Source organism: Xiphophorus maculatus, chromosome 16, assembly GCF_002775205.1.
Source record: "Xiphophorus maculatus strain JP 163 A chromosome 16, X_maculatus-5.0-male, whole genome shotgun sequence".
Taxonomy (NCBI): domain Eukaryota; kingdom Metazoa; phylum Chordata; class Actinopteri; order Cyprinodontiformes; family Poeciliidae; genus Xiphophorus; species Xiphophorus maculatus.
This window is the reverse complement of record NC_036458.1, coordinates 25248069-25274076: the sequence shown is the minus strand read 5'-3', so window position 1 is coordinate 25274076 and position 26008 is coordinate 25248069. Positions and strand designations below refer to the sequence as shown.

The following is a 26008-nucleotide window of genomic DNA, read 5'->3' as shown; positions in this document are numbered from 1 at the left end:
TCATATCTTTAAAACATTTTACATGTTGTCACATTACAACCACAATTTGCTATTTAGAATTTAATTTGATAGACCAATGCAGAAAATGATACATGATGTACTATTTTTATAAATTAAAAAAAGTATGTTGTGCATACTTATAATGCCTGTAAAATGTTCTCAATACTTTGGATCTCTTACACTTTTTTGGAAAAGAAAGTGCACCAAAAACTGCTTTTTATGTTAAAGTGAAAACTGATGACAATCAAAAATAACATGAAATAAGTGATTGTATAAATATTCACTTATTCAGTATTCATTCAGAGTTGATTGAATTATGAAAAATGATGAATGATGAAACCAGGGTTCAATCCTGGAAGAAAACCTGTCACACTTTCAAAAGACTTGACACTGGTTCACAGATACATTCTATCAGAACAAACAGACATTACAGCTAAAACTACAACAGAATGCTTTAAATCAGTAATTTTATATCTATAGAACAAACAACATTAATACAACATCCACTGGACAGAAAAAACCCCAAACGAAAAAATATTTATTTTACAGAATTGTAACTAATCATAATTTAGAAAGCTTCAGTCAAACTCTGGAACTAAGTCCAATTGAGAAGTAAACAGGTTTTTAATTTAGTATATTTACATAAAAAAATGAATGTAATGTTCAAATAAAATAACCCTGTTTATTAAAACAAAAAATAATAATACTGATGTAAACAGTGACATATAGAAAATGCTGAGTTAGAGATGCAAGCACATGCCTAATTGATTCATTAGAACAGACATATTTCTAGCTGCTTCTTGTCAGCATACCTAAGTTTTCTGTGATTATGCAAAACAGCTGAAAATCCTACAAATCAATAATTAGAGTCTTACTTGCTTTCTTGTAGCGAAGGTGGGTGTTTGGTCCTAAACCCCCATCACACTGCTTTAAGCACATGCACATATTTAATGAGTAAAGAGATAGTTGCAACATCAAGTCTGACTATTTGACCCCAGTGACATTCTGTCTTTCTCAAACTACCCTGCAATGGACTTCTTGTAAAAAAAAATGGACCAGTGATGGCCTGACCTGCTGCCTGTTCTGATTTTGAAAATGAGAAAGAAATCTGAGACAGTATTGTCCTACTGCTGGAGGGAATGCAGCAGGTCCAAAGTCAGTCTTCATAAGTCTTAGCAGATTTATATTTGCAGCCTTCTTTTTCTGCACTAAAAGCAAATAGGGTAAAAAATGTACATGAGTTATAAAACTTTTTTTTTTAAGATGGGGGACTTTGTGAGTCAGCATCCCAGTTCTTCCCACGACTTTTCTTCCTGTTTCTCTCTGCCATCACCACAGCTGCCACCACAGTCACCAGGACCGTGACGGTAATGACAAGGACAGTGGCCGTTTCCGCAACGCAGAGCTGACTGTCCACCCAGGCCAGAGAAGCCCCCACCAGCTGTGGGGGGTCCTTGCAGGTCACATTTCGGTAGTCGTCAATATGGAGGTAGCGGACATGCAAGATCTTGCTGAAGACACGATGTAGCTCACAGTCGCAGCTCCATGGGTTGCCTGGCGTGGTAAAAATAAGAGTGAGAGAGAAACAAGAAAGTTCTACTTTCAACATTCTTTTGACTTCTATTATTCTGTCTTATAAGAATAATAGAAATAGAAACTCTCCCTCTTGATCATCACTGTCGCTTGCAGGTGCAAAGGTTCCAGCTTGGGATTTTTGCAAGTAGAGAAAATGCAATTAATACCCCATCCCCTAACTAAAAATTAGTTAGTTGACTGTGGTGACATCTCTAGTATAGGTTGACACAAAGTGGTAGTCCTGTCTTTGGTAAGCACGGACTGTTATTTTTGGTGACTAAAGTTAGCATATTGCTAACAGCTTAGCTTAAGATAAAAATAGCCATGAATGAACGTGTCTGTAAAGTTGCACAACTAAACGGCATTATAATCATTAAGATTAAGATAAGTGTCACAGATGTGTGCAGCAGCCATCTGAGTGGTGGAGCCGTAGGAGAAGCGTTGTGCACTGCACTCTGACAGCAAACACAAGGGCCGTAACACAGAACCTAGAGGCTGGGGGGAGATCTACAATCCTATTTAGAGTTTTCCAGACAATAATGGAACACACAAAAAACATGTTTGTTACTCTTTCAAGGAGTAATCAATAATCCAATTACTTTTTTAAAGTATCTATGCCATCACTGAGTGTACGTGCCTATTCCAATTCTTTTGCTGCCTCCTTACCAGTCAACTAATTTACCAATAAAGTCCAAAATAGTCAGAGAAGAACCTTTCAGAAAAGTTTTAGTTAACCTGAAAGCTGAATGTGTGTTGCTGTTGTATGAAGACTGATGAAGGTCTTAAACTTCAGGTGATGCAAGTTGTTTCCTTCCAGATTAAGAATCGCCAGACTATAGAGAGGAGCCAGAGCGTCAGAGTCTATCTGGGAGATGTTGTTGTTACTCAGCTGCAGCACCTAAACAGACACACAGGCACAAACTTTGTACACAGAGAATTATTTTCAAAATCATGAGAGAAGACGTTCACATGTCTGATTTACATTCTCTTAATTATTACCATTATTCTTTTTACTCAGGACAGAATGAACTACCATTGTTTTATCCCAGAATGTATTCTGACAGTTCCTAAGGATTGATTCAATGCACTTATTATTTTTTATATCCATCCATCCTGTATATAACAGGCTTGTCTTTGTGGGATTTAGAGGGGTGTTTGTGCCTAACTCCAGCTGTCAGTGGGCACAGGTTTTTAAAAATCTGATCTTGAAATTAAAACAGAACTTCTAGATCAATGGTGTCCAGTCATTCCTCAAGCGCCAGTATTCAGCATGTCGTCCCTGCTTCTACATACCTGCAGGCTTCTGCAGAAGTTTATGACAAGTTTATGACGTGTCTGCTCCAACACAGCTCATTCAAATTGTCCATCTAAAACTGCAGAACACTGGAGCTGGTCACCATTTCTCTAGATCAGGGGTGGGATCTGGGATGGGCTCACTGGTGATCTAGAACTTTTTGATGTGTCCTAAATAAAATTGCTGAATAATTCCAGTATTCAATCAAGTTCTCAAGAGTCCTGCTAATTATTTGACTGAGGTGTGTTGGAGCAGGGACACATCTAAAGCTGGCCGAGCATCGGCCCTTTACAACTGGAGTTGCCCATCTCTGCAGTAGTTAATTACAGTTTATATCGACTTCATTTACCTCAAGTCCAGGCAGCATATCAAGACTGCCTTGCTCCACCACTGTCAGTCTGTTGTTGTGTAGAAAGAGCTGTCTCAGCCTAGAGAGGCCCCTGAACACACCAGGGCCAACAGACACCAGCTGGTTATAACTGAGGTCCAACTTTTCCATGTTGTCCAAGTGTTCCAAGCTTGAAGGTTGAAAACAAAAGGTATTGTGTGAAATTGTCCAGAAACTCAAAGACAGAAGAAAAAGTCTAGAATATGAATCTGCATATGCTAACTTTTGGATGCATTCCTGCTCCAACACACCTTAATTTCCTTTCTGGCATGTCCTGTTCACAAACTGTACCTGTTTAAAATGAATAGCTTGTTCAATTGATTCAGGTTTGTTTTAGCAGGAATGAATCCAGCAGTGGCAGGATCGAGGCATTTGAGGCCTGGAGTTGCAGACTCCTGGTCTAGAACATCATCATCACCTCATCACTCAGCTAAAATTATTCATCAAGGTCTCTTATTCACTTTGACCCTAAAACCTGGGAGTTTTTGCCAGCTTTTAGGTAGCTTTTAATGTACCTAAAAAAATCATATACCTAAAATCTACATTTTGTCATGGGTGGATTTTCTATAATAATAAACCAACACAAACACATGCATGATTAAAAGGAAAAGGAAATTGATACTTGTTTTTCAGCATTTTCTATGAACACAAATCTGAAAAATGTTGTGTTCCATTACATTTTACTTTAATATTGAAACTCATGTAGGATGAATAGCATACATGTATGTTGAAACAACATACTCTTGTATAACTGCCTACCCACATCACAATTATGCACAACTCTGTGTTTCTGTATTCCATAAAATCTAAAAAAAAATCAAATATTTTTTGTCATAACAGAGTAAGATTTGAAAATGCTCTTTCTCAAAAATCTGCATGTTTGTAAAACTTAGACAGGTACCTGAATCCAGATATATAATTTAAATTGTTGTGTTCCAGTCGGAGCTCCTTCAGAGCAGACAAGCTGGAGGAGAAGTCCACAGGGAGAGTCGTTATCTGATTCCAGCTGAGATCCAACTTTTCAAGGAAGGCTAAAGAAAAAAAAGCCTGCAAATACAAAGATGAGAAACTTCTTATTCTTTAAATGATCATTTTTAAGTTATCTCTGTCCCACTGAATATTAAATCGACCAAGACAGTAGTTTTTTTCAATTCAGTTTCCAGTTTCCTTTTCTTTCAACTCTAATTCTTAGAAACAATATTTTATCTGCACCCTTGTCATGATCTGCTTCTGTTTCTGTCTTGTGAATGACTGCTTGTTTTGGTGATTACTTTACATTTGACACTTTTAAGTCCTTCCAATAGAATTCTGACCTATTTCTTCCAGCAGAACTTGTCCAACAAACAAATGAGTGATGTTTGTTGGACATCTTGCTCGGACACACCAAAGCAGCTTGACCCACAAATTATGCAACTTGGGGACTAATTTAATGATATACTCAGGGTCAATTTTGAGGTCCTATTTGTCCCCAAGCCATAGTTTCCTGGCTGGTGACATGCTTTGTTTAAATCTTTCTATATAATCTTCATCTTCATGATGCCATGCACTTTCTGAAGCAGACCCATGCTATCCATCCATCCATTATCTAACACACTTATCCTTGCATGGTCATGACATACCCATCCTGTCTGTGGGAAATTATGTCAACCTAAGCTTAAGCATATCCACTTTTCAATCAAATGTATTTCAGTCAATTCTCAGCTAATGTTTTTACCGTTATTCTTCCATCTCTTTCTGCCTACCTGTGCTTGTATTTCTTTGATGTGACTGTTGGTCAGCACCAGCACCCTCAGGGACCACAGTCCAATAAAGGTTCGGGTTTCTATGATGCTCAGATTGTTTCCTCCAAGCTTCAGCAGCCACGTACCGTGAGGGAGGCCCCTGGGTACATGTTCAAATTTGCCATTGCGGCAGTCCACCAGGTCAGCGTGCTCATAGCAAATGCACTGGTGTGGGCACACATGTGAGCTTCCCACAGGCAGGAGCAGCCACCCAGAGAAATTAATGGAAACAATCACGAGGAGGGTGGAAGACAAAGGAATGTTCATATTTGTGGGAAAACTAGCAAAAAGGAAATATAATTGGAGGCATAGTTAGAGGAAAGGTTAAATGAAGGTTGATTGTTTACATCTCCTGTTTTCTGCTCCAAACACAGTGGTCACCTCGATGCAACTGTGAAAAAAACCAAACAAATAAGAAAAACAAATAGCTTTTACAACAAGGTTTACGTTCACACCAGTAAAAATGTTTTAAAACTTTTCAGTGTTCCAGTTATTCTTTTGGACAAAAAGATTAAAATTATGGAAAAAAACATCAGGTTTGATGCTCCTTGGGTTAAACCATCTGAATGGTTTCAGATTTCAGTGTATTTAGGTGAGTTTTAGTACTTTGTAGTTTGTTATTGTCCACAAAAAAAGTTTGCGTGGTTGCCGCACATTTTCACAGCAGGTAAAAATTTGCATTTGTTAACGTTCATTTTCATACATGCCGACTTGTGCGTAAAATATGGCGCCGCACATTTTTTGTGCGTACGCACGCTTTATACATGAGGCCCCTGAAGTGAGGAAGCTTACACCGTGGGGGTGCGGGCACCATTGGGAAAAGAATATTGCAAAAATACTGAAGCAATATCTGTGGTCAACAGTCAGGAACATAAAGCTTGCGCACAAGAGGGTTTTCCACAGAGGATCTAATCATAATCATATCATAGGTAATAAAGTATCTTAAAGACAAAACAGTATTTGTTTTGTAGTGATCATCACAAAGACCTGGTCTCAGTCCCACACAAAATTTGTAGATCGAGCAGCAAAAGTGTATGTTAATCAGACGACCTACAAGCCTGATCAGTTCAGCTACACCACCTCTGTCAAAAGGAATGGACAAACAAATTACAGGGAGACGGTTGTGGAAGGATAACCAAAACGTTGGACTCAAGTTAAACAGAGTAATTCTATCAATTACTAAGAAAATTGATGTATATGTCTATACATGTATATGAATTTGAAGAAAGTAAGAAGCAATCCACAAAAGCCTTTGTCTGCTTTGTGAAGACATTAAACTGCAACTTTTTTGCAATGCCAGCAAACATCCCAGAGTACAAAGATCTCCACTCTTCACATTAGTCAAATTACGTTCCAATGATAGCTTTAGCTCATCTTGAGATTTTTTCAACTCACCTCTTCTGCTGCTGAAGACTCCAAACATCATGTTGCTGGATCTCAAACTTTTTCTGTTCCTTCATCAGCTAACTGACAGTGAGACAAAGACACCAGTACAGATACCAGCATAAAAAAACAACTAAACACAAATCAATGTTGATGATGGAGGCTTTGACAGCAGACGCTTTGTTAATAATCCATTAATCCCTGTCAATCACCAAATGCTTCCACTCATCTACTGATCTCTCTGATTCCTCTGCAATGCCCTCCCATCTGTCTGTTCCTGCATAGTTTATATTATATAAAGAAAGTCAGCTTAGTGTTCAGTCTCTGTGTTTGATTTTTTAGAAAACATCATGGAATCAGTTATTTATTCTGAAAAGTTTATGAGGGCAGTTCCTTGCAAAAGTAAACTATACATCTTTTTTTTACACTTCTTTTTACAATTAGAAACAGGAAAACTAACATTTCTGTCCAGTCCCTTTACTCTGTCACCACTAAATAAAATCCAAATCAACCAATTAGTAAAAAATAGAAAATACAGTCCAGTATAATTTAATCTATGTATTAAAGCTACAAGCAATTAAACAAATATGAACATAAAAAGTTACATACTTCAGCGTTAAGGAAAAGGTTAGATTAGTAAGTCATACTATCAATTTATATGTATGCATAAATATATCTACTTAAATATCTATACATTACACACACACACATCTATCTATCTATCTATCTATCTATCTATCTATCTATCTATCTATCTATCTATCTATCTATCTATCTATCTATCTATCTATCTATCTATCTATCTATCTATCTATCTATCTATCTACATACATACACACATACTTGTACCTACTACATATTATCAAATTCTATTAAGTAATTTAATTTTTGTTTGAAATCGAATAATGATTTATATGTTTGTTTTCTACCTAAGTTCTTAAATAACTAGACCATCATTCGATACCAGTACAGTAGATGGCGCCTACTTCACGTTTCTTGCCAATCGCCAATAAAAATCAAGAAGAAGAATACTATGGCAGTTGGTGGCAGTAATTTCTCTACTGTGAGCTGGCGCTACAGGTAAAGCGCAGCGAAGAAGAATTTGTGTGCTGTGCGAAGAAGTGGCGTCTGCTGTAACTTTGGTCAGTAAGGATTCTTGGTTGCAGACTCTAAAGTAACGGAACCCTAAAAACGAAACACCATGTTGGCATTCTTACTGCGAGGTCTCACGCACCCCGACCTGTTGATAAATCACCGCGTGACGCTGCTGTAGTATGAAGACACGTTAGTGACGCTGCTCTGCTGCTGACAGGAACAACATCAGCAAGGTGGGTTCATGTGGCTGACTCTGTTTTCTATTTTAAATAATTGGAGACAACCTCACAGCTGAAGAGTACAACTAAGCTGTACGTGCTCCACTACGTTATGAAGATAGTGGATTTGTTCAAAAATATTCAGACACTTGCTAAATTTAAACTGATTTTATTTCAGACTCAAAGTCTATGGAATTTCGTAATTCTATAATCTCGTAATTCCACCCCCCCCCCCCCCCCCCCAATCAATAATAAATATAAAAGTACATAAGAGACCCCTCACCATTCAGGAGGCAATCATACCAATGTTTCCAAAAAACAGATGTATCTTACTGCCCTATGTTTAACTTTAGTCAACAACAAGATAATACTATTATAATATTTGTTCAATTGGCAAATACATTTATAAATAAGCTTTCTTCAAACAGCCATCAAAGAGCTGACACTAGCATACAAACAGTTAACTGGCACTGGTCTATCTGGGCTTTTTTAACAAAAGCCTTTTTTTCTTTTTTTTATTGAAATTGCAAAATGCTATGTAAATCTGACATTTTGACTAGACACAATACTAATTCAAGATATCAGTCATTGGACTGTGGTGAGCTCAGCAGATATGCAGTCTCACCAAGTGTTTTCTAATTGCTGCTGTTGCTAGTCTGAAGGAACTGACTTCCTTCACCGCGTGACGCTGCTGAGGCTGGCGCAGGGGAGAGGCGCTCGGCTCGTACACTGCAGCACCCAGGAGGAGCGAGCTGGGGGGTTGCATTTTACTAAAAGTAGATGTCAAAATCAAGTGTCACAGTAACATAAGAAAAAATCTTTATTGGCATTATAGCAGTGAAACTTGTCTCACAGTTGCTGAGTGTTTGAAGTTTGAACGGTTCTTGCCATCACAGTAATCTTCAGTTTGTTCTATATTGGTAAAATTAAAAGATTACTTTTACACAATTTTTACTCAACTATACAGAGGACTCCATGTTTCAGGTTTTCCACATTTACTTATATTTAGCCAAGTGTTTTAAACAGGTGAGGTGAAAAAAATTCTGACCTTATTTTATGTCTCGTTGCTACAAATAAATATCAGAAAGCTGTTCATAGATGCAGACTATGATCACAAACACGACCACTAGTCTACAACAGAATACTGTAAACCAGAGAAACTGCTCAGTCCCATTAAGTTCAGGACTAAATCTGATTGAAATTTTGTGTTTGAGGCCCTAATGGAACACTGTCTGCAAACCTCCATGAACCAAAAGAACAATGCACAGGAAACTGGCTCAGATTTCCTCCACAACATGTGAAACACTGAAGTTGTGAAGTTGTACAGAAAGTTGTTTTCACCACGACTGAACATGGGTCCATATGCAAACAGAAGACATCATTTTTGGGGGACTAGTGGGTATAGAAATAACTCTTCTGTTTAATTCTTAGATACTTTGCCAGATTAATGAGGTGACAGGTTTGTCTCTTGCAGAAGGCATGGCGGAGGCTGGAGCCCACCTGACCTCCACGGTTGTTAATGAGCAGCCATCCATCTTTGAAGTGCTGGCCCAGGAGTCTCTGATGGAGGCTGTCAGACCTGCTCTGAGACATGCAGTCAAGGTGAGGCTTCCTGTTGGTAGACACCAGGTTATATGAAGATTTTCCTCTTCTTCTTACCCTGCTGCTCCAACTGTCTCAGGTTCTGGCTGAATCCAACCCGTCCCAGTTTGGATTCATTTGGAAACGCTTCGATGAGCTCTACCTGCTGCTGGATGTCGTCCTGCAGAACCACTTCCTGTCCCAGTGCAGCTCCTCCTTCTCTGAGAACTTCTATGGACTCAAGAGGGTCTCAGGTGGGCGGGGCCTTCCTGCTCGCCTGGGCTTGCACAAGAGTTCTCATTGGCGGTCCCTGCTGCTCTTGTGCCTGGTGCCATACCTGCGGGCCAAGCTGGAGGTGATGCTGGCCCGGCAGAGAGAGGAGGAAGACTTCTCCATCAGGCTGTCACAGACCAGGAAGCAGAGGTTGTACCGAGCGGCGGTGGCAGCATACCCATATGTCAGCTCGGCCTGGAGGTCTTGGATCTTCTGCCAGCAATTGCTTTTTGTTTTCGGAGTCAGCAGAACACACAGTCCCCTGCTGTGGCTGGCCAATGTCAGACTGGCACGGCTCACCACACATGACCTCAGAGATGCACAGCAGAAAACCAGCTGCAGGCCCAGGCCGGCCGATGGGAGGTAGGTGAACTGTTCAGGGTTTTCAGGAGTAGGGCTGGGTATTATGGAGACTGAATTTTATTGCAATATTTTGAGGTACAGTTGTGATAACAATAAAAATTATGATAAAGTTCTACTTTAGGTCTCTGCATGCCTGGCACTGTATGGCACAGCATTCATAGCACTAAAAACACAAACATTGGAAAAACATTCACATTTTAACCAGTCTTCTTCAGGATGCTACCTACTGAATGAAGTGTGATATATATCACTAAATTGCTTTTAATCATATAAATCTACTAATATTTATTTATAGTCCTGTGGAAGAAACAGTTTAGAAAATAGTAAAAAAAATAACACTTGCCCTAATACTGTCAGTTTTCTTTTCTATTTAACATCTTCAATTGAAATCTATAGAAACAATAAATCAAAACTCTTTTATAATACATTTTTCACCCAAAATGATAAAACAATAAACGCCCAATTATGCAGGAGGGAAAGGGCATGTATGCTGCTGGCAGAGGAAGGGAAGTTTCTGTCGTTTGTGAGGACAGGTCATGTTTTTGTATTATTAGTGCCCGAAGAAACGGAGCTTCAGGATTTTCTTTAGCGCTTATTTTTCTTAGTTATTAAAAAAAAGATCCTGCTTCCAGATTTCCTGATGAACACAACTTGAACATAATGTGTATATCTGAATGGAGAACAGAGAAACATCATGCTGTTGTTCCTGTGGTTGCAGACTGATGCAGAGAGCATGGTGGCTCATGTCTCGGGCAGCTCAGGGTGTGGCCGTCTCCCTCTCCACCTCCCTGTCTCTGGGCGTCTTCTTCCTGCAGTTCCTGGAGTGGTGGTATTCCTCGGAAAACCAGAGCACAGTTAAAACCATCACTTCCCTGCCTGCACCTCCTCCCCCGCTCCATCTGCAGGAGGATGTCCAGGAGGATGAGAAGAACTGCCCGCTGTGCCGAAAGCTCTGGGCCAACTCCACTGTGCTGTCCACATCTGGCTTTGTCTTCTGTTACCGCTGCATTTACACGTATGTGAAGGCTAACCACTGCTGCCCACTCACTGGATTCCCCACAGAACTGCAACACCTCATCAAGATCTATGAGTCCGAGAGCTAAGAGTTCTCTGGAGGTCATTTCAGATGTTTCCCATCTTTTGGAGAAATGTGACCTTACTGTTTGCCGCATTCCTGTGCAGGCTTCTATCAACAGCTCTTTGTGAAGAGTGAAAATGGTATTTTACTTTTGTATGCAAAAGTTAATTTTAAAGTTGATAAATTATGATCTAATTCAGATTTTAATTGCTTACACTTTGTCTTTGTATTTATTAAATCAGTAAATATACTGTATATAAGAGTGCTGCAAATAAAACCTTTCCTACCACTTTTGTGAAACTGAATCGACGCTTAATTAAGCAAAGATGCCCATAAAATCATTTGTTTTGTAAAACAGCTGGATGAGAAGACAATCAATTGTCTGTTGTTTGGTCCTTTTAGAAGGGTCGTCCTGTTAAGGTATTGAGGCCTCAGCCTGACCCCAGAAAAGGGAATTTCACATTAAATGACAGCGTGAATCACAGTCTGTCTGCATAGAGCAGCGCTTCTCAATTCCGGTCCTCAGGCCCCCCTGCCCTGCATGTTTTAGGTGTTTCCCTGCTGCCACACACCTGGATTGAATCTATGAGTGATCAACAGGCTTCTGCAGTACTTGGTGGCTGCAGAACAGGTAATGCAATCATTTGGATCAGCTGTTCTAAAATAGGGGTACAGCTAAAACATGCAGAGCAGGAGGGCCTGAGGACTGGAATTGAGAAGCACTGGCATAGAGAAACACACAGGCCTGATTTTGATCAAAACGTAAAAGTATGAGATGGTCTCTAATATTCATCAAAGCTGGGCTGGATTGTGCAGATTGGGAACAGCTATTGAGGTGAGCAAACATGCATGGACCTAAATATTTAAGTAAATACTTAGAAAACAAATATTAGGGTTTGAGTTTGGAAATTAAATATATACATTGGAACTAAATGCTTAGACTAAGTATTTATTTTGGAACTAAATAGTGAACTAAGTATTTTTGCTCAGACTTAAACATATGGGGACTAAATATTTAGTCTCCTAAGTAATTTGTGAACTCATTTAGTTTGGAAGCTAAAATATTGCTGTAAATGTTTTACTGTGTGACTTTACAACCGGCACCCCATAGAAACATGAACACACAGTCATGATTTTGCAAATGAGGTTTATTGAAATTAAGTTACACCAAACCTAACAGACCAAAGTATTTGAGGATGATGTCAGGGATTACAGAACTCATGCTGCCAAGTTCTGAAATGGTGGCCAACAACATAATCAACTCCTATAAGATGAATCGAACCATTGGCTGGTATGTTTTCATTTGAACTGGGCACCTGTTCTTGATCATGATGGTCCACTCGGTCATCCTTTACTTTTCTCAATAAGGTGTTTCTGTTCCAATATCAATAAAAGACAGTAGACATTCCCTGATATTGGGAATATCATGGAAGTTTAAAAGCTTCCAGACATGAAACAAAGTTTAGAGCCTGGAGTGAAGCAGGGTGTGACTGAAATTCTCCAACATGCATCATTAACCCATAGCAATACTGAAAACCTACAACATTACTGGTAGATTCATCAACCAATCACAGGCTCTTAACATCACTGATAGGCTGCTCTGCATAAATAATATTCAGATAATAAAGCCAATATATTTTGTACATAAAATTAATGTATGTTTTGGAAGTTCGATGTGATTTTGTCGTTTGCCGATGAGTATAAATGATGCACTTCTGGACTAGAAATGCATCCAACAATGACTATTAATGGCTTTAGGTAATCAGATTAAGGTTAGATACATGTGACCGTGATGGCAGAGTGGAGACATTGTACGTAGAGACGTCTCAGCAGTTGAAAACATTTGACTTGACATCTGAGTTTCAAAAATGGAAAATTTACTTTTGAAGCAGAAATTACAAAGTTTATTTTAGGACATTTCTGAGGATGATGTCAGAAATTACAGACAAAAACTACAGAAGTTGAGTTTTTTGGAACTCAGAAATTTTCTCGTTTCTTCTAGAAAATTTCTGAGATCAGTCTGTAAATTGCCGACGTTTTTGGTGGAAATTTACTCCCCTGACAACCCCAACACACCACCATATGTACCTCTTTATATCCTCAATCTGTTACATTCAAAATAATCCACTAAAGAATCTGCAGCACATTGTCCCTCTCTTTTGTCTCACAGTCATTAGAAAAAATTAAAATTGGTCCATATCTGACTGTCGGGGCAGATGTCAGGAAATTAGAAATCTGCACAGACCAGAAAAAGTCTGATTGATGCACCTCTATCATGAAAGGTTGGGAATCTTTTAGAAGGTCGTGAACACAGAGTGAGGGAAAAAAACCAGCAGTTTATTCACTTTATTTGTTAAAAAGAGCAGCAGCCAAAAACAATACAAAAAAAGAGAAAGAAAAACTTTCTTTTGGCCTTGCTTTCAACCCATTTGCTTTTGGACGGCAACGTCTCGCTGTAACAGGTCTGTAGGCTGCTGAGGAACGCGTCATTAACAATTGGGCTGTTTGTACTACAAGACCTGGAAGCAGAACCCAGTAGGATGCTGAGGACAGGTACCAAGCTGAGAGTGACTACTGCACAAGGAATCAACACATCAATTTTTTTGAAACGTAAAGATGTGGAAATGTTGTATAATACTATGAAAAAAAGACAAAAAAAATTATGTCTTTAAAAGGTTGCTGCACGGGAGCTTTTACTAGAGAACATCCTCCCAGTGAACCTGTATACTGTGACTGCTAATAAAGACTAACACAAAGACGGGGGGGGGGAAGGGCTTCCTTAACGCATCTTGTACTCCAAAGTCTTTGACATCTCACACAGCTGACCCCTGAAGTCTACATCGACGGCAAAGTCCAGGTCCCTCTGCAAGAGAGGACACAGGTCAGAATTAGGGAAACTAAGTGGAAGGTGGTGGAGCAGGACCTGCTTCGTCCACTTACATTGTTCTTGACGTTTGGCTTCATGCTTAAGGTGCCGAAGATTTCTTCTCCAGTCTTTACGGTCAGATAGTCGTCCAGGTAAAAAACTGTCTGCTTCCAGTGGGTGTAAGGAGACTCTGGGCCTGGAAGCACAAAGACAAACCACCTGAATGTTACTTACTGGAAACTCAAAAGTAAATTTTCCCCTAATCGTGAATGCTCCATGTGTAGGCGCCTAAAATTCAAAATGCTCAAGAATCGATTATTCTAATTACTTTGTAAAATTATAGTGTGAATAACTCTTTTGATTTTTTTTTTTTAATTAAGAAAAAGCCAGGCAGCAAAAGCTAACTTAATGCTAATAATTTAAGTTACAGAATTTATGCACAAACCTATTTTTGTTTAAATATAAACTGAAGAAATTTGATACAGCATGGAACCTTATAAATAAATGTGTATTTGTTCACTGAGGTTCTTTAAAGGTATTTGCTACTTTAAACTAACATTTGTTATCATTGTGACTGTATATGGGGCGACTGTAGCTCTGTGGGTAGAATAGTCACCTTGTGATCACAAGGTTTTAGGTTCTACTTCAGCTTCCTCCTGCTACACGCTGATATGCCTCTGGGCATTGCTTACTGATTTGCATATATAAACGTGTGAGTATTTGAGTGCAAATGGGTGAATGTGACTCTAAGTGTAAAGCGCTTTGAGTGGTCAAAATGATTGTAAAAACACTATACAAGTTCAGTCCATTTATACAAAAGGGTGTTTTTGCTAATTTATTGTAAAGGAATTCAATAGTTATTATGAGGGAATGATATACTTTTGCGAGGTAACACAAAAGAAAAAAAATCCCCCACGTCTCCCAGGCGCTTCGTACAACAGAATACCACTACAATATTATTTTAAACCAACATGAGAAACGTTGATTTATTTTGCACTGATGGTTCTTCTGACACCGAGATGCCCAGTCTGAACCAGAGCTGCTGCTGCTTGTAGGAAATTAGTGTGACTGGGTCCTAATTCAAGTAAAATAAAAGGCCACTGACTGGTGGAGAAGCCAATCCTCTTGTGGCAGCGAGTGAACTCTATGTTGAAGTAGGTGACCAGAGCGTGGATGTAGTCGTTCCTCTTCACTTGCAGGCAGAACGGTGAGGTGAAGGTCAGGTCCTCCGCCTTCACTGTGTAAATGTCCACCTCCTAAATACACACAACAAATATTACCCGACACGTCCTCTGACCACTTAACTTGTTTGACTACGGACCTGTCTGTGTCCACTCACCCTGATAAGACAAGAATTGGTAACCAGCTGCTTGGGGTCCACCACGTCCACCAGGGGTTCCTTTATTGCCACCTCCTTGATGCAGGACATGTCAAAACCGTAAACATTCTCCCACCCTGAGGAGGAAGCAGGTCACAGGTCACATCCAGCAAAGCTGACACGACTCCACAAACTTACAACAACAAAAAAAAAGTGACCAATAGAGCAGGAAGTAAAAGAACATTTGTCCTCTAAGAAAGAACTGAAGATGTATGAAAATGGCAGCATGTAGTGACCTTTGACCCTTTGGATCAGTGATGATAGAAAAACCAGCAGCTCGCTTAGAACACAAAAGTACAGCAAAGAGTTCAAACTTAAGAGGAAGGGTGTTTATACATGGTCTGTGTTTGTTATATTACTTCCAGTCAGAAGTAACAAGTACTCAAATTAGTAATGAGATTACTTTAAGCTAGGGATTCTCTAATCAGGTTTTATCCTGTCGATCACTGATACCGATCACACAGATTGGCTTTTTAATTGTTTGAGAAATGCTACTGGCCATGTGATCTGGCAAAAAGGAAACTTCAGTCACCTGAATTGTGACGACAAAAAAAATAACTTGAGCAACAATGCAGCAGGACAACTGAAATCCTGACTGTAAGACTCTCCTCAGTCAAAGTCAAATAAATCTCACAACGCTATCCATATCAAATAATGGTAAGTTAAAAGGAAACATTACAAGTCAAATCCAGGTTGCATTGTTGTTACTCCAAGTAAGTTGCATTTCTGGAATATGACAGCACTGGAAGATAACATGTTCCTGGTAGCTTCATGTTTAATTAATTGTGTATAATTGTGTAGACAGTGCAGAGTTCTCAGAAAATTAGCTTTCACAGAGGTACAGGTGAAGCTGCTGCACTAATGGCTCTCAAGTCGCCAAGTCTGAGTAAGAGATGGTGTGTGTCAGTGTTGTATAAAGTACTGAAATCTCAGAGTCAAGTAAAAGTACAAGTACCTCTCCAAAATATGACTTTGGTAAAAGTCGAAGTCACTGACTGAAATGTTACTTGAGTAAAAGTCTTAAAGTATCTGAAACTTCTTGTACTTAAGTATGGAAAGTACTGTAAAAATGGATGTACTCAAGTAATGTAATGAAAAGTACAAGTAAAAAGTAAAACAAAGCAAATGCAGGTTGAATGACATTTTTTATATTTTGGTAAACTTGTCAAATACACTTAAAATAATGTACCCAACCAAGTGCAGGCAAAATTGAACCTGCTAATAGATATACCTGCAGGCATCATTTAGTTAAGAAAATTAGGTGCTTTACCTATAGCACAAGGTTAACTTAACCTGCTTTACAACTGAACCAGCTTCTTAGTAAACCCTCCAGGACAGAAAATACAAAGTTTTTGTAAGCCTTAAGTTTTCCCTTCAAGTAAGGTCAGTGCTGAAAATGAGAAAAATAAATATTACAGTAAATGCGGCCAACATGAAGAAAAAGAGCTGTTACGATTACTCTACTTCACAAATCAGTGAATCAGTCAATAGGTGGTGCACACAACTGGTCATTATGCAAAAAAAAAAAAAAAACCCAGAAAACTTTGGAGCGGGCGGGGGGGGGGGAATGCTGCCCACTGACGCGGCTCAGGGATTACGTGACACGCAGCGCCGTGCGCAGTGCCCTACAATGCACTGTAAGCTATGTAATGTGTTTTGAGGCAATTGACCAAAATCCCGGACAATTTTTAAATTCCCCCCGGACATCTTTTTAGGTCTGAAAAGTAGGACATGTCCGGGAAAAAGAGGACGTCTGGTCACCCTATCACCAGCTGGTGGTTCCCCTGGAGCCGTGTCCGACGTAGTTGCAGTCGTTGTGGTCTCCGTCTCCTCCTCCATGTGGCTGTTCCTGATTGCGAGACTTGCTTTATGTTTAATGGGAGAAGCGAAGCAGGTGTATCCTATTGGAGGTGATGAACCAGCCCAGGCAAGTAGGCTACGGACTTTGTTTGGTAGCCTGCTTGCTACTTGCTAATCAGTAGGTGGGATCAAAACACTTCGTTTCTCTCTCTCGCTTTTTTGTAACGAGTAACTAAACCACACATTGAAAATGTATCGGAGTAAAAGTACGCAATTAAGTTCGGAAATATAGTGAAGTAAAAGTGAAAGTCATCAAAAATTTTCATACTCCAGGAAAGTATGAAGTACTCCAAAATATACTTAAGTAAAGTAGTGAAGTATTTTTACTTCGTTACTATACAACACTGGTGTGTGTCATGTCTGTGCCGAGGTTCAACACTTCAGAGGTGCAGACTGGGCACGAGGCGGCCAAAGCACAGAGGTGCTTTTAGTGCACGCTGCGGGCCTCGCGCCCAGTTCTGTCCATCAACTGTTAACTTGTCTTTGACATCACTGTTACTGGTGTATAAAAAAAAACTACCAATATCTACAGTAAAGAAACAAACGACATTAACCCTGGCAAAGAAGGGCCAGGGAGGGCAAGTAAAGCCAGGCAGCCCACTGGGGGAAACCCCCGTAAATGGCGGCTCTAGCGCAGCAATGGAGGAGCAAAAGCGAATATTTAAATCAGTCACACAGACTGTCATTAAGGATGGGATGTCTGCCGAGGCTGTTGTTCACGTGAGGCGAGCTGAATAGGTCAGACAGCTGCTTTAAGACCGAGGTCAGATTCGTGCAGTGAAAAAACGTTTTTCCCGCTAGATCCATGCCGCACCCTTCCTGCGCACAGTGTGCAAAAACGTGCCAACTCAGCTCCCGATGGTTTACCATCACTACCCACTTCGTCCATCACAGCCCAGAGCTGCTTGTTCTCTATGTCTTTACTGACGTCTTTAGCGTCTTCCCCTGGCTTCATATCTGCAGTCCATGCACAGACAGCAGGCACTGAAAGGTCACGGAGAGACTGGTGGATATGAATTAAAGTTTTAAATTAAAGCCTCAGTTTTCCTCCACTCAGGTTGACAGCAAAAACAACAAATGAACAATTTTCAACTTTCTTGTGTGGCGTCACTAGCAGGCATGTGCACGTCTGCATGTATGAGCTCAAAATTTCACACTAACAAATTACACTGCTCGCTCATCGGGATGAATACAAGCGACTGTCGCCTCACCACACAAGCTCCAAAAAAATGAATGGAGATGGAGCAGCGCTGTCTCACATCACAGTGTGACCATTACTGCCTGTCAGTTACCCGACAGGCTCCAGGTCTCCAATCACAGAGCAAAGCATAACGCTCGGTGAGTAGCGCTTTGGATTCAAACTGAATGACTGGTGAACCACTGAACTGGCTATGTTGTAAAACAGTAGCAACTAAACAATACAACCAACATACAGTACCTGCACATAAAATGCACTGATGTTGGTTTACTTTCTTGGGGACCATCCTACTGACACAATCACTGAGGTGGCATTTCTGTTATGGGTGACATGGCCAACCACACGGTGGCATTTTGTGGGGAACAGACCCCTCCACCCCCTGCCATCAACTGGAGGATCTGAAAGTGAACAATGCCTAAAGCGAACCTTTTAAACCCCCCTCCCAATTATTTATATTTTAAAGCTCTTCCAGTTTCTGTGTTAAATGGTCTTTTGAAATTAGTTTATTGACCTCTGAGAGGGTCTATTTGCAGTGTTAGACTATTTTTATGCTATTAGTTAACAATGGCCTCTAAGTGACAATATTGTTTTTGTTTATTGCTATTGTTTATCGCAATAATTTCTGGGACAATTTATCGGCCACCAGAATTTGTTATTGTGACAGTCCTAGCGACCGTATGAGACAAAGATGGAAGCAGTTACTCACAGTGGATTTTGTAATCCTTGTACTGCCTGTCTTCAATAGCAGTGACATACAGTGTGGCTCTATCCGGAAAAATCAGGCCGTCTGGTTTCTGTTGGAGAGGTACAGTAGAAAAAAAATGCACAGACATTAAGACCATCATTCTAAATGACACATTTAACACACTATCATCAGAAACTATCCATATTTGGGCCAAGTGCAGTTATCCATTCATGCCAGTAGGTGGCGTAGTCCAAAGGAAAACTACCTACTACACCAAAAAGAAATTATAAAAGCCTGAAACGATTACTAGGATCCATCTCCCGATGAACTGATCTTCAACTAATTTAGTTCAACTAATTCAGTAAAATGTGCCAGATTTTTATCCAAATTAATTAATCCATAGAATAAACAATATCATTTTTAGTTGCAGTCCTGTCACTACAGTCCAAAATTTTTATAAAGTTCATCAAAGTATCAGCCCAGAATTATTCCCTTATATCTTAACTAGTGCTGTCAATCAAAAATATATATATCAGAATAATCCAGGGCAGATGGTGGAAAAAATCCTGAGCCTAAACTTTTTCCATCCACAGGAGGGGGACATGATTTGTGGGGTGTTGCGTAACATATTATACTACATAAAAATAACTCGTAAGCAATGGAATAATGGACCCCTGGACACAGATGTTCAAAAAGTTTGTTTTTGTATTTAACTCTATTCATCCATTGTCAAGGGGAAAGTGAAATTGTGAAAAAATAGCCCCCTAAATGATAGATTCTGGTGAATTTTGTGGACAAATGGAAACATTCAGAGGAACGTTGGTGATCAGAGTTCAGATTGGGCCGAGCCCATTACCAGAGATCTGCAACCTGCAGCTCAGGAGCCACAACAGGCTCTTTGGACCTTCCACAATGGCTCTTAAAAACTGACTAAAATAATAAAGAAACATGTTCTGCAACTAGAAAATAAATAAATCCATATTTTAGCCATTTCTATTTCATGGAGTAATTGCATTTGATTTTCACAACAGAATGACTTAAAAGTACCAATCATTTTTAGATCCATTTTCTTATTATATTGGAAACTATACACAAAATGTAAGAAAATGTAGCCATCACCTTTGAAAATGTTTTCAGTTTTTTTATGTTAAAACTTAATAGAAATAAAATGATTGCTCTTTAAAAATTACAACAGATTCACTGTAGTAGCCATCTACTACAAAAATTAGTGTTTAGTGTAGTGTTTTTCCCCAAAAGGTCTGATAATTGTCGATCTAAATCAATTTTATTTAGTTGCATTGAGGGTATAGTGAGTCAACATCAATCTTAACCTTAACATCGTCTCCAGCATGATCCAACCTGACTAATTAAAGGCCCAACATGAATGCACTGCTGGGGAAAATTGAGTTTCTTAAAGAAGCATAATCTGGATTCTGTCCTTTTTATCTTTTACATTACTCTGTTCCTCTTAACAAGGTTGTCGAGACCTTTAACATTCCATGACGCTGCTCTAATATTACCATTAGTCATACCAGTTTGTCTATGCTGACAGTTCAAACACAGAAACAACAAAAACTTAGAAAACACAACACAAACAGGAGGACTTCCATCCTCAGGGTTCTTCTCTGCCCCATCATCCAATTTTCTCTCATTGTAGGAGGAACAGCCTTAATAGTGGCTCCTTCTGCTACATGTTATAAAATACATTTGTAAATCAGTATATTTATGTCTCTGCTTTAAAAAAAGAAAGGCTTAATGTCAACTCAGCACTGATTTCTGAATCGGATTGGCATCGGCTGATACTAAATCTAATATCTGTATCAGAAATGAAAAAACTGGATCGGTGCATCCTTAGTTAAAACCTTCAATTAGTGACATCTCCCCTAATACATACCAGCCATTTGTCTCTGGCATAAATGACTGTATTGAGCATGGACTCGTAAAAGAGGCAGTATCCCATCCACTCCGAGATGATGATATCAACTCCTTCCACAGGCAGCTCCACTTCCTCCACCTTCCCCTTAATGATGGTCACAACTGCAGGGAAAAGAGCACAGATTTGACCCCTGACTCCTCCTGACTCAGAGTCCTGCTGGTTTCCATGGACTCACCATCATCCAGATTGTTGGCCTTCACAATTTTCACAGCATAGTCTGAAATGCTACTGCACTCTATCTGGAAAAACAAATTCCAATCATACAGTTAACCTGGAGAGCCAGACAAGAGGAGCGGCTGAAGGGGAACTGAATGCATACCCCAATAACTTTCTTGGCTCCGGCTTTGGCTGCAAACATGCAGAGGATGCCCGTTCCACTGCCAACATCCAGAACCACCTTGTCCTTGAACAAGTGCTTGTTGTGAAACATGGAGTTGCGGTAAGTCAAAGTGCGAACCTCGTCTTTCAGCATCTCCTGCAGAGACGGGAGCAGAGTACAGGTTGGAAGGCGAAAACCATAAATCAATCAAGATTGTTGTCGTTAGGTAAATAAAAACTGAAAAATTACCTCGTGAATTCCAAAGTGGGCATAAGAGTCAAAGTAGTAGTCCTTTGACGTCATATCCTCTGCTGCAGGTTTGACAGAACTCTCCCCCTGAGAAACCTCAACAAAGGGAAACACAGTGACTGGCTGAAGCTGGCAGAATGGATCAAACCTAAGCCTGCCGCAATAAGCAATAGATGAAATGCATAATGAATTAAAATAGGCTCATTCTATATTCTGATGATTAGTATTTTTGAAGGCTTAATTTGTTTGCAGAGGCTTCATAATCAGTTTCACTTATGGTTTTGGTTGGTTTCTATTTCTTTTGTGTAAAAAGCAATTTCATACTGGAACATAAGAAATTACATTAATTGTTGATCATTTAATTTTTAAGAAAACCCTTAAAAAATCTAGAATAGATAAAAGAATATTGAATTGATGGAATGGATGAATTTATCATGAAAGTAAAGATTATTAGTTTGTTTTTAATTTATCTTTGAAATTGTAAAAATTTTGGTACGGTCTGTAAAATGCTACATTGTTGAGAATGATCTGAATTGAAAATACAAAAGCAACCTACTCATATAATAATGACAGTTTTTATTTTCTTGAAAAAGATTCATTCTGAGATTATTTAACCCACACATTCAGAAAAGCAACATGAGAGATAAAGATGTAGGACATTCTGGTTGGCATCACATCGTGGAACCGGTCTCCTTGAGAGGGGTTGGACACTCTTCCACTCTGGAGTTGCCGTGATGAAAGGCACTGGGCAGGAGTGGGCATACTTGTTGCCCCCCCCTCTGTGCCGATACGTTGGGGTCAACCTCGTTAAACAAGAGGGTCGCCTCCCCCCGCCTACGAGTGGGAGGACGGGTTCCGATTGTGGTTTGTGCTTATGTAGCTTGTAGTTGTGGTAACAGAACAATCTAATTATGAATATTGTTCTTTGCACTTTTACAAAGTAAACTTGCCAGCTCCTTAAAATCTTACATTTAAATGTTAAACAATTTAACATCTTTTAATGCATCTATGCTGAAACCATTAAATTCAATTTAACAGTATTGACATTCTCAATAAACAAATTTTGAATTTCTGTATCTGTGGTCTGGCATTTATGGAGGCCCTGCCTTATAAACAGCTGCTTAGTTCATTTATGCCATGGGCCAGTTGTAAATGTGAGCAGCATTACATCATGTTTTTAGGTCCACCAACTGATGACTTCATTTGGATTTAACAGACGTGCAAATAATTGATGTTTATTTTAAACAAAAAATACATGCTAAAAAATTTATTAAATGTAGTTGAATTGATAAATAACAGATTGTTTCATGCAAAATAGATTTTGGATTTAAAATTCATTTCAGCTGCTTTATTTTGGGGGTTTGTTGTCGAACTCCAGTCCTCAAAGGCCACTGTCCTGCAGTTTTTAGATGTGCCACAGGTACAAAACACTGGAATGAAATGGCTTAATTACCTTCTTCTTGTGTACATCAGTTCTCCAGAGCCTTGCTAATTACCTAATTATTCTATTCAGGTGTGGTGCAGCAGAGGCACATCTAAAAGTTGCAGGACACTGACCCCTGAGGACTGAAGTTTGACCCCTGTGCCATAGTAGGACAAGGGGAGTTAAAATCGCACAATGGTTAAGGAGCTGCTGACTTAATTTGGATTTAACAGAAATGCAAATAATTAATATCTATTTTAATTCGGGGTTTTTTTATTATTATTTGTTGTTTTTAAGATTCTATAATTGTAGGTTTACGAATTGTCGGCAATGTCTTCCAGTAACATAATTACCCAGTAATATTTTTACATTTCCTGTCAACTTAACGTCTTAATATAAAAACATGGTGGACCGAATCAGTGCCCCGACTTCCAGGCCTGGCAAGTCTTCTGTGGGAAACCCTGCAGTTCTAACAATCGCGGTTGGGAGGAGGGGGGTCTGAGACCAACCGTGACTGCTCTTTCCAGCTATTAGCGTTAACTACTTCGAACACCGGCAAACTTTTCTCTGAACCTAATTGTTACGCTCAGAAAAACATGCCTAAGAAAAAACGGAAAAGCTATATACAGTTCTCCAGGAGAAGAGTAAATGTGTTGGCTGAATGGTTTCGGCTCTGGTTCCCTTTTAAATAAAGAACCAGCGGAGATGAACGCAGCATCTCTTTATAAGCGGCTAGCTCAACTAGCTCAAGATGCTAACACGTTGGAGCCCATGCGGTCCAACCGGCTGAGGTAGCATACCATCTGGGGGGGAAAAAATCATCCGCTCTCCGCTCACACCTACATTAACCACCCAATAAAAAAAAACACCTTGAGTGTTTACATGGTTTTTTTGGTATCTTTTTCAATTGCGACAGAAATGAATGACTTAAGGCATCATTATTAAACGTTGACGCCGATATAAAATGGACGCTTTGCTGCTCGTTAACTACGAGGCCGAATCTGAAAACAAGTAGAGCTCGAAACACATATTCCTAATCCTGTTGTAGACTAAGGTATGGTGTGAGTGAATCTAACAGAGCTGTGAAAGTCAGTTGTCGTGTTTCCTCCGCTAAGATCTTACCTCCATCCTCTCTGCTGGCGCGGCCATTTCGATCTTCTGCTGAACGTAGTTGACTTCTTCCTCTACTACTTCCCTTTCCTCCAAACAGTTCCAACCGTCCTATTTCAGGAGCATACTGACACCTACCGGCAGGTCTCCGCTTAACAACTACAGAAGGAAGGAAGAGAGGATTATCCTTGCTGTAGTTCCCGAGGAGTGTGACACTGTTTGATCGTGTAACAAATGAAATATGTGAGCCAAGGATTATGCTCTTACTTGGTTTATGTGTTGTTAATCAACAACACAATTCTGAGAGCTTCTTAGAATTGTGTTGTTAATTAAGTTAAGTCCCTTTTAACGGTGACACCACCGTAAAGCTTGTTTTCTTTTACTTGTTAGATTTTAAAAATGACCCATGACCTTTTAATGTGAACTTTTTATCAAAGTATATAAAGGTCACATTCCAGACCCAGTGAAATTTTTCATTATCTTAATCTGTGTTTAAAATCTATTTATTCAACAGTGTTATTGTCTTTGTACAGCACTTTGGTACAGTTTTAACCTGTTAGATATGTTTCTCTATGAAGAAGAGTTTGGAAAATGGCCACACACATAATCATTCACATATAATTAATAATTAATTAACTAATAAATATAATTAAAGTATTATTTTTATTATATTCAAAATTAGAATATAATGAAAATTATAGATTTAACATCTAAATTAAACCTAGATTTAGATGTCAAATTTAACATCTAACAAAATGTTATTTCTGTACCTTCAGTTGTTTTCTGTTGGAAAAGGTGCAGGCGTATCATCAGAAACTTTTGAAAAACAACAAAATGAAAGATGTCTCCTTTAAACTGTTACACAGAATTTGTCCTACTAATCCTTAGAACCAGAATCAAACACGGAGCAAACAACATTCAGTTTTATCTAATCTGAAACAAACTTCCAGAAAACTGGTAATCACCTGAAACATTGAGTTCCTTTAAATCAAGGCTAAAATTCCATTTGTTTAGAGTCGCCTTTGATTAATAATAACTGGAACATTGATTAATACTTGCCTTCTTTCCTATATTTGACGATAATGATTTAATGTTTTGATATTGGCATTTAAAAACATGCAATGTTTGTTGCTGTTTTGCCATTTCATGTTGTCCTGCCATTTCATGTTGTCAACTTAATTGTTTTTTGTGTCTTGTTTTTGTCATGTAAAGCACTTTGAACTTCCTTGTTGCTAAAATTTGCTATATAAATAAACTTAAATGAAATAAAATTCAAAAATGTTTGTAAGAACAAAATAGTGGCTAACTTATTAGTTAGCCACTATTATAAGAAAAAGGGTTAAAAAGAAGGAAAAAACATCATTTCTGTTGTGAAAATTATAATTTCATTTAAATTTAGAAACATGTTAAAAGCATAGAATATGTGAATTTCTAATCCACATTCTGATACATTGGAATTTTTGCACACTGTAATTTTCTTAGATTGATTTTTTGTACATGCATAAGCTTGTTGAGAAGTCAGACATGCTGGAACTCCAACATTACAATTCTTCACCAGACCAGAGGTTTAGAGTGACCAGGTCAAAGAGTCTGGGACTGGTACCCCACACTCCGGGAGAACCCCTCACAAGGATCCCTGAGGGACATGGTTGAACACCTTCTCCAAGTCCACAAAACATATGTAGAATGGTTGGGCGAGCTCTCACACACCCTGTATGACCCTGCTGAGGGTGTAGAGCTGGTCCAGTGTTCCACGACCAGGATGAAAACCACACCACTCTTCCTGAATCCGAGGTTCAACTATCTGGTGGATCCTGCTCTCCAGGACCCCTGAATAGACCTTGTCAGAGAGGTTTAAGAGTGTGGCCCCTCTGCAGTTTTAGCAGACTCTGCCCTCCTTTTTGAATAGGGAGACCACCACCCCAGTCTCCCAATCCAGGGGAACTGCCCCTGAT

General features: G+C 39.3%; 3 protein-coding genes across 4 annotated transcripts; 1 reads left to right on the top strand and 2 right to left on the bottom strand.

The window, feature by feature from the left end:
• Positions 1–686: 686 nt before the first annotated feature.
• LOC111611705 (leucine-rich repeat-containing protein 70-like) lies at positions 687–6526 on the bottom strand. The gene is made up of 6 exons (XM_023349484.1): positions 6434–6526; positions 5000–5429; positions 4159–4304; positions 3219–3387; positions 2311–2473; positions 687–1554 (listed from the first exon to the last, which is right to left on the bottom strand). Exons 2-6 carry the CDS (start codon positions 5303–5305, stop codon positions 1259–1261), a joined length of 1080 nt encoding a protein of 359 aa, XP_023205252.1. The 5' UTR covers positions 5306–5429; positions 6434–6526; the 3' UTR covers positions 687–1258.
• A 935-nt stretch (positions 6527–7461) lies between these two features.
• On the top strand, positions 7462–11310 carry pex12 (peroxisomal biogenesis factor 12). The gene is made up of 4 exons (XM_023348601.1): positions 7462–7749; positions 9209–9336; positions 9416–9951; positions 10670–11310. Exons 2-4 carry the CDS (start codon positions 9214–9216, stop codon positions 11052–11054), a joined length of 1044 nt encoding a protein of 347 aa, XP_023204369.1. The 5' UTR covers positions 7462–7749; positions 9209–9213; the 3' UTR covers positions 11055–11310.
• Positions 11311–12159: 849 nt separating this feature from the next.
• On the bottom strand, positions 12160–24168 carry LOC102235525 (protein arginine N-methyltransferase 1). Of its 2 annotated transcripts, none has more exons than XM_005815059.3 (10): positions 24066–24168; positions 21521–21616; positions 21272–21427; positions 21128–21191; positions 20911–21053; positions 19038–19125; positions 15235–15350; positions 15001–15151; positions 13970–14091; positions 12160–13892 (listed from the first exon to the last, which is right to left on the bottom strand). In XM_005815059.3, exons 1-10 carry the CDS (start codon positions 24090–24092, stop codon positions 13809–13811), a joined length of 1047 nt encoding a protein of 348 aa, XP_005815116.1. In that variant the 5' UTR covers positions 24093–24168; the 3' UTR covers positions 12160–13808. The 2 variants fall into 2 exon arrangements, with proteins under 2 accessions (XP_005815116.1, XP_005815117.1); XM_005815060.3 differs by having other exon boundaries at positions 21521–21607; positions 24066–24156.
• Positions 24169–26008: the final 1840 nt, after the last annotated feature.

What these genes read in the sequence shown, in the direction of transcription:
- LOC111611705 (XM_023349484.1), bottom strand. Translation starts at nt 5,305, where the DNA reads ATGAACATTCCTTTGTCTTCCACCCTCCTCGTGATTGTTTCCATTAAT. An exon ending in TCAAAGAAATACAAGCACAG is followed by an intron (nt 4,305 to 4,999) that starts GTAGGCAGAAAG and finishes TTGTATTTGCAG; the next exon opens with GCTTTTTTTTCTTTAGCCTT. An exon ending in AATTATATATCTGGATTCAG is followed by an intron (nt 3,388 to 4,158) that starts GTACCTGTCTAA and finishes TCAACCTTCAAG; the next exon opens with CTTGGAACACTTGGACAACA.
- pex12 (XM_023348601.1), top strand. Translation starts at nt 9,214, where the DNA reads ATGGCGGAGGCTGGAGCCCACCTGACCTCCACGGTTGTTAATGAGCAG. An exon ending in CTCTGAGACATGCAGTCAAG is followed by an intron (nt 9,337 to 9,415) that starts GTGAGGCTTCCT and finishes CAACTGTCTCAG; the next exon opens with GTTCTGGCTGAATCCAACCC. An exon ending in CCCAGGCCGGCCGATGGGAG is followed by an intron (nt 9,952 to 10,669) that starts GTAGGTGAACTG and finishes CTGTGGTTGCAG; the next exon opens with ACTGATGCAGAGAGCATGGT.
- LOC102235525 (XM_005815059.3), bottom strand. Translation starts at nt 24,092, where the DNA reads ATGGCCGCGCCAGCAGAGAGGATGGAG. An exon ending in GAGCCAAGAAAGTTATTGGG is followed by an intron (nt 21,192 to 21,271) that starts GTATGCATTCAG and finishes TTGTTTTTCCAG; the next exon opens with ATAGAGTGCAGTAGCATTTC. An exon ending in GGCCAACAATCTGGATGATG is followed by an intron (nt 21,054 to 21,127) that starts GTGAGTCCATGG and finishes TTTTCCCTGCAG; the next exon opens with TTGTGACCATCATTAAGGGG.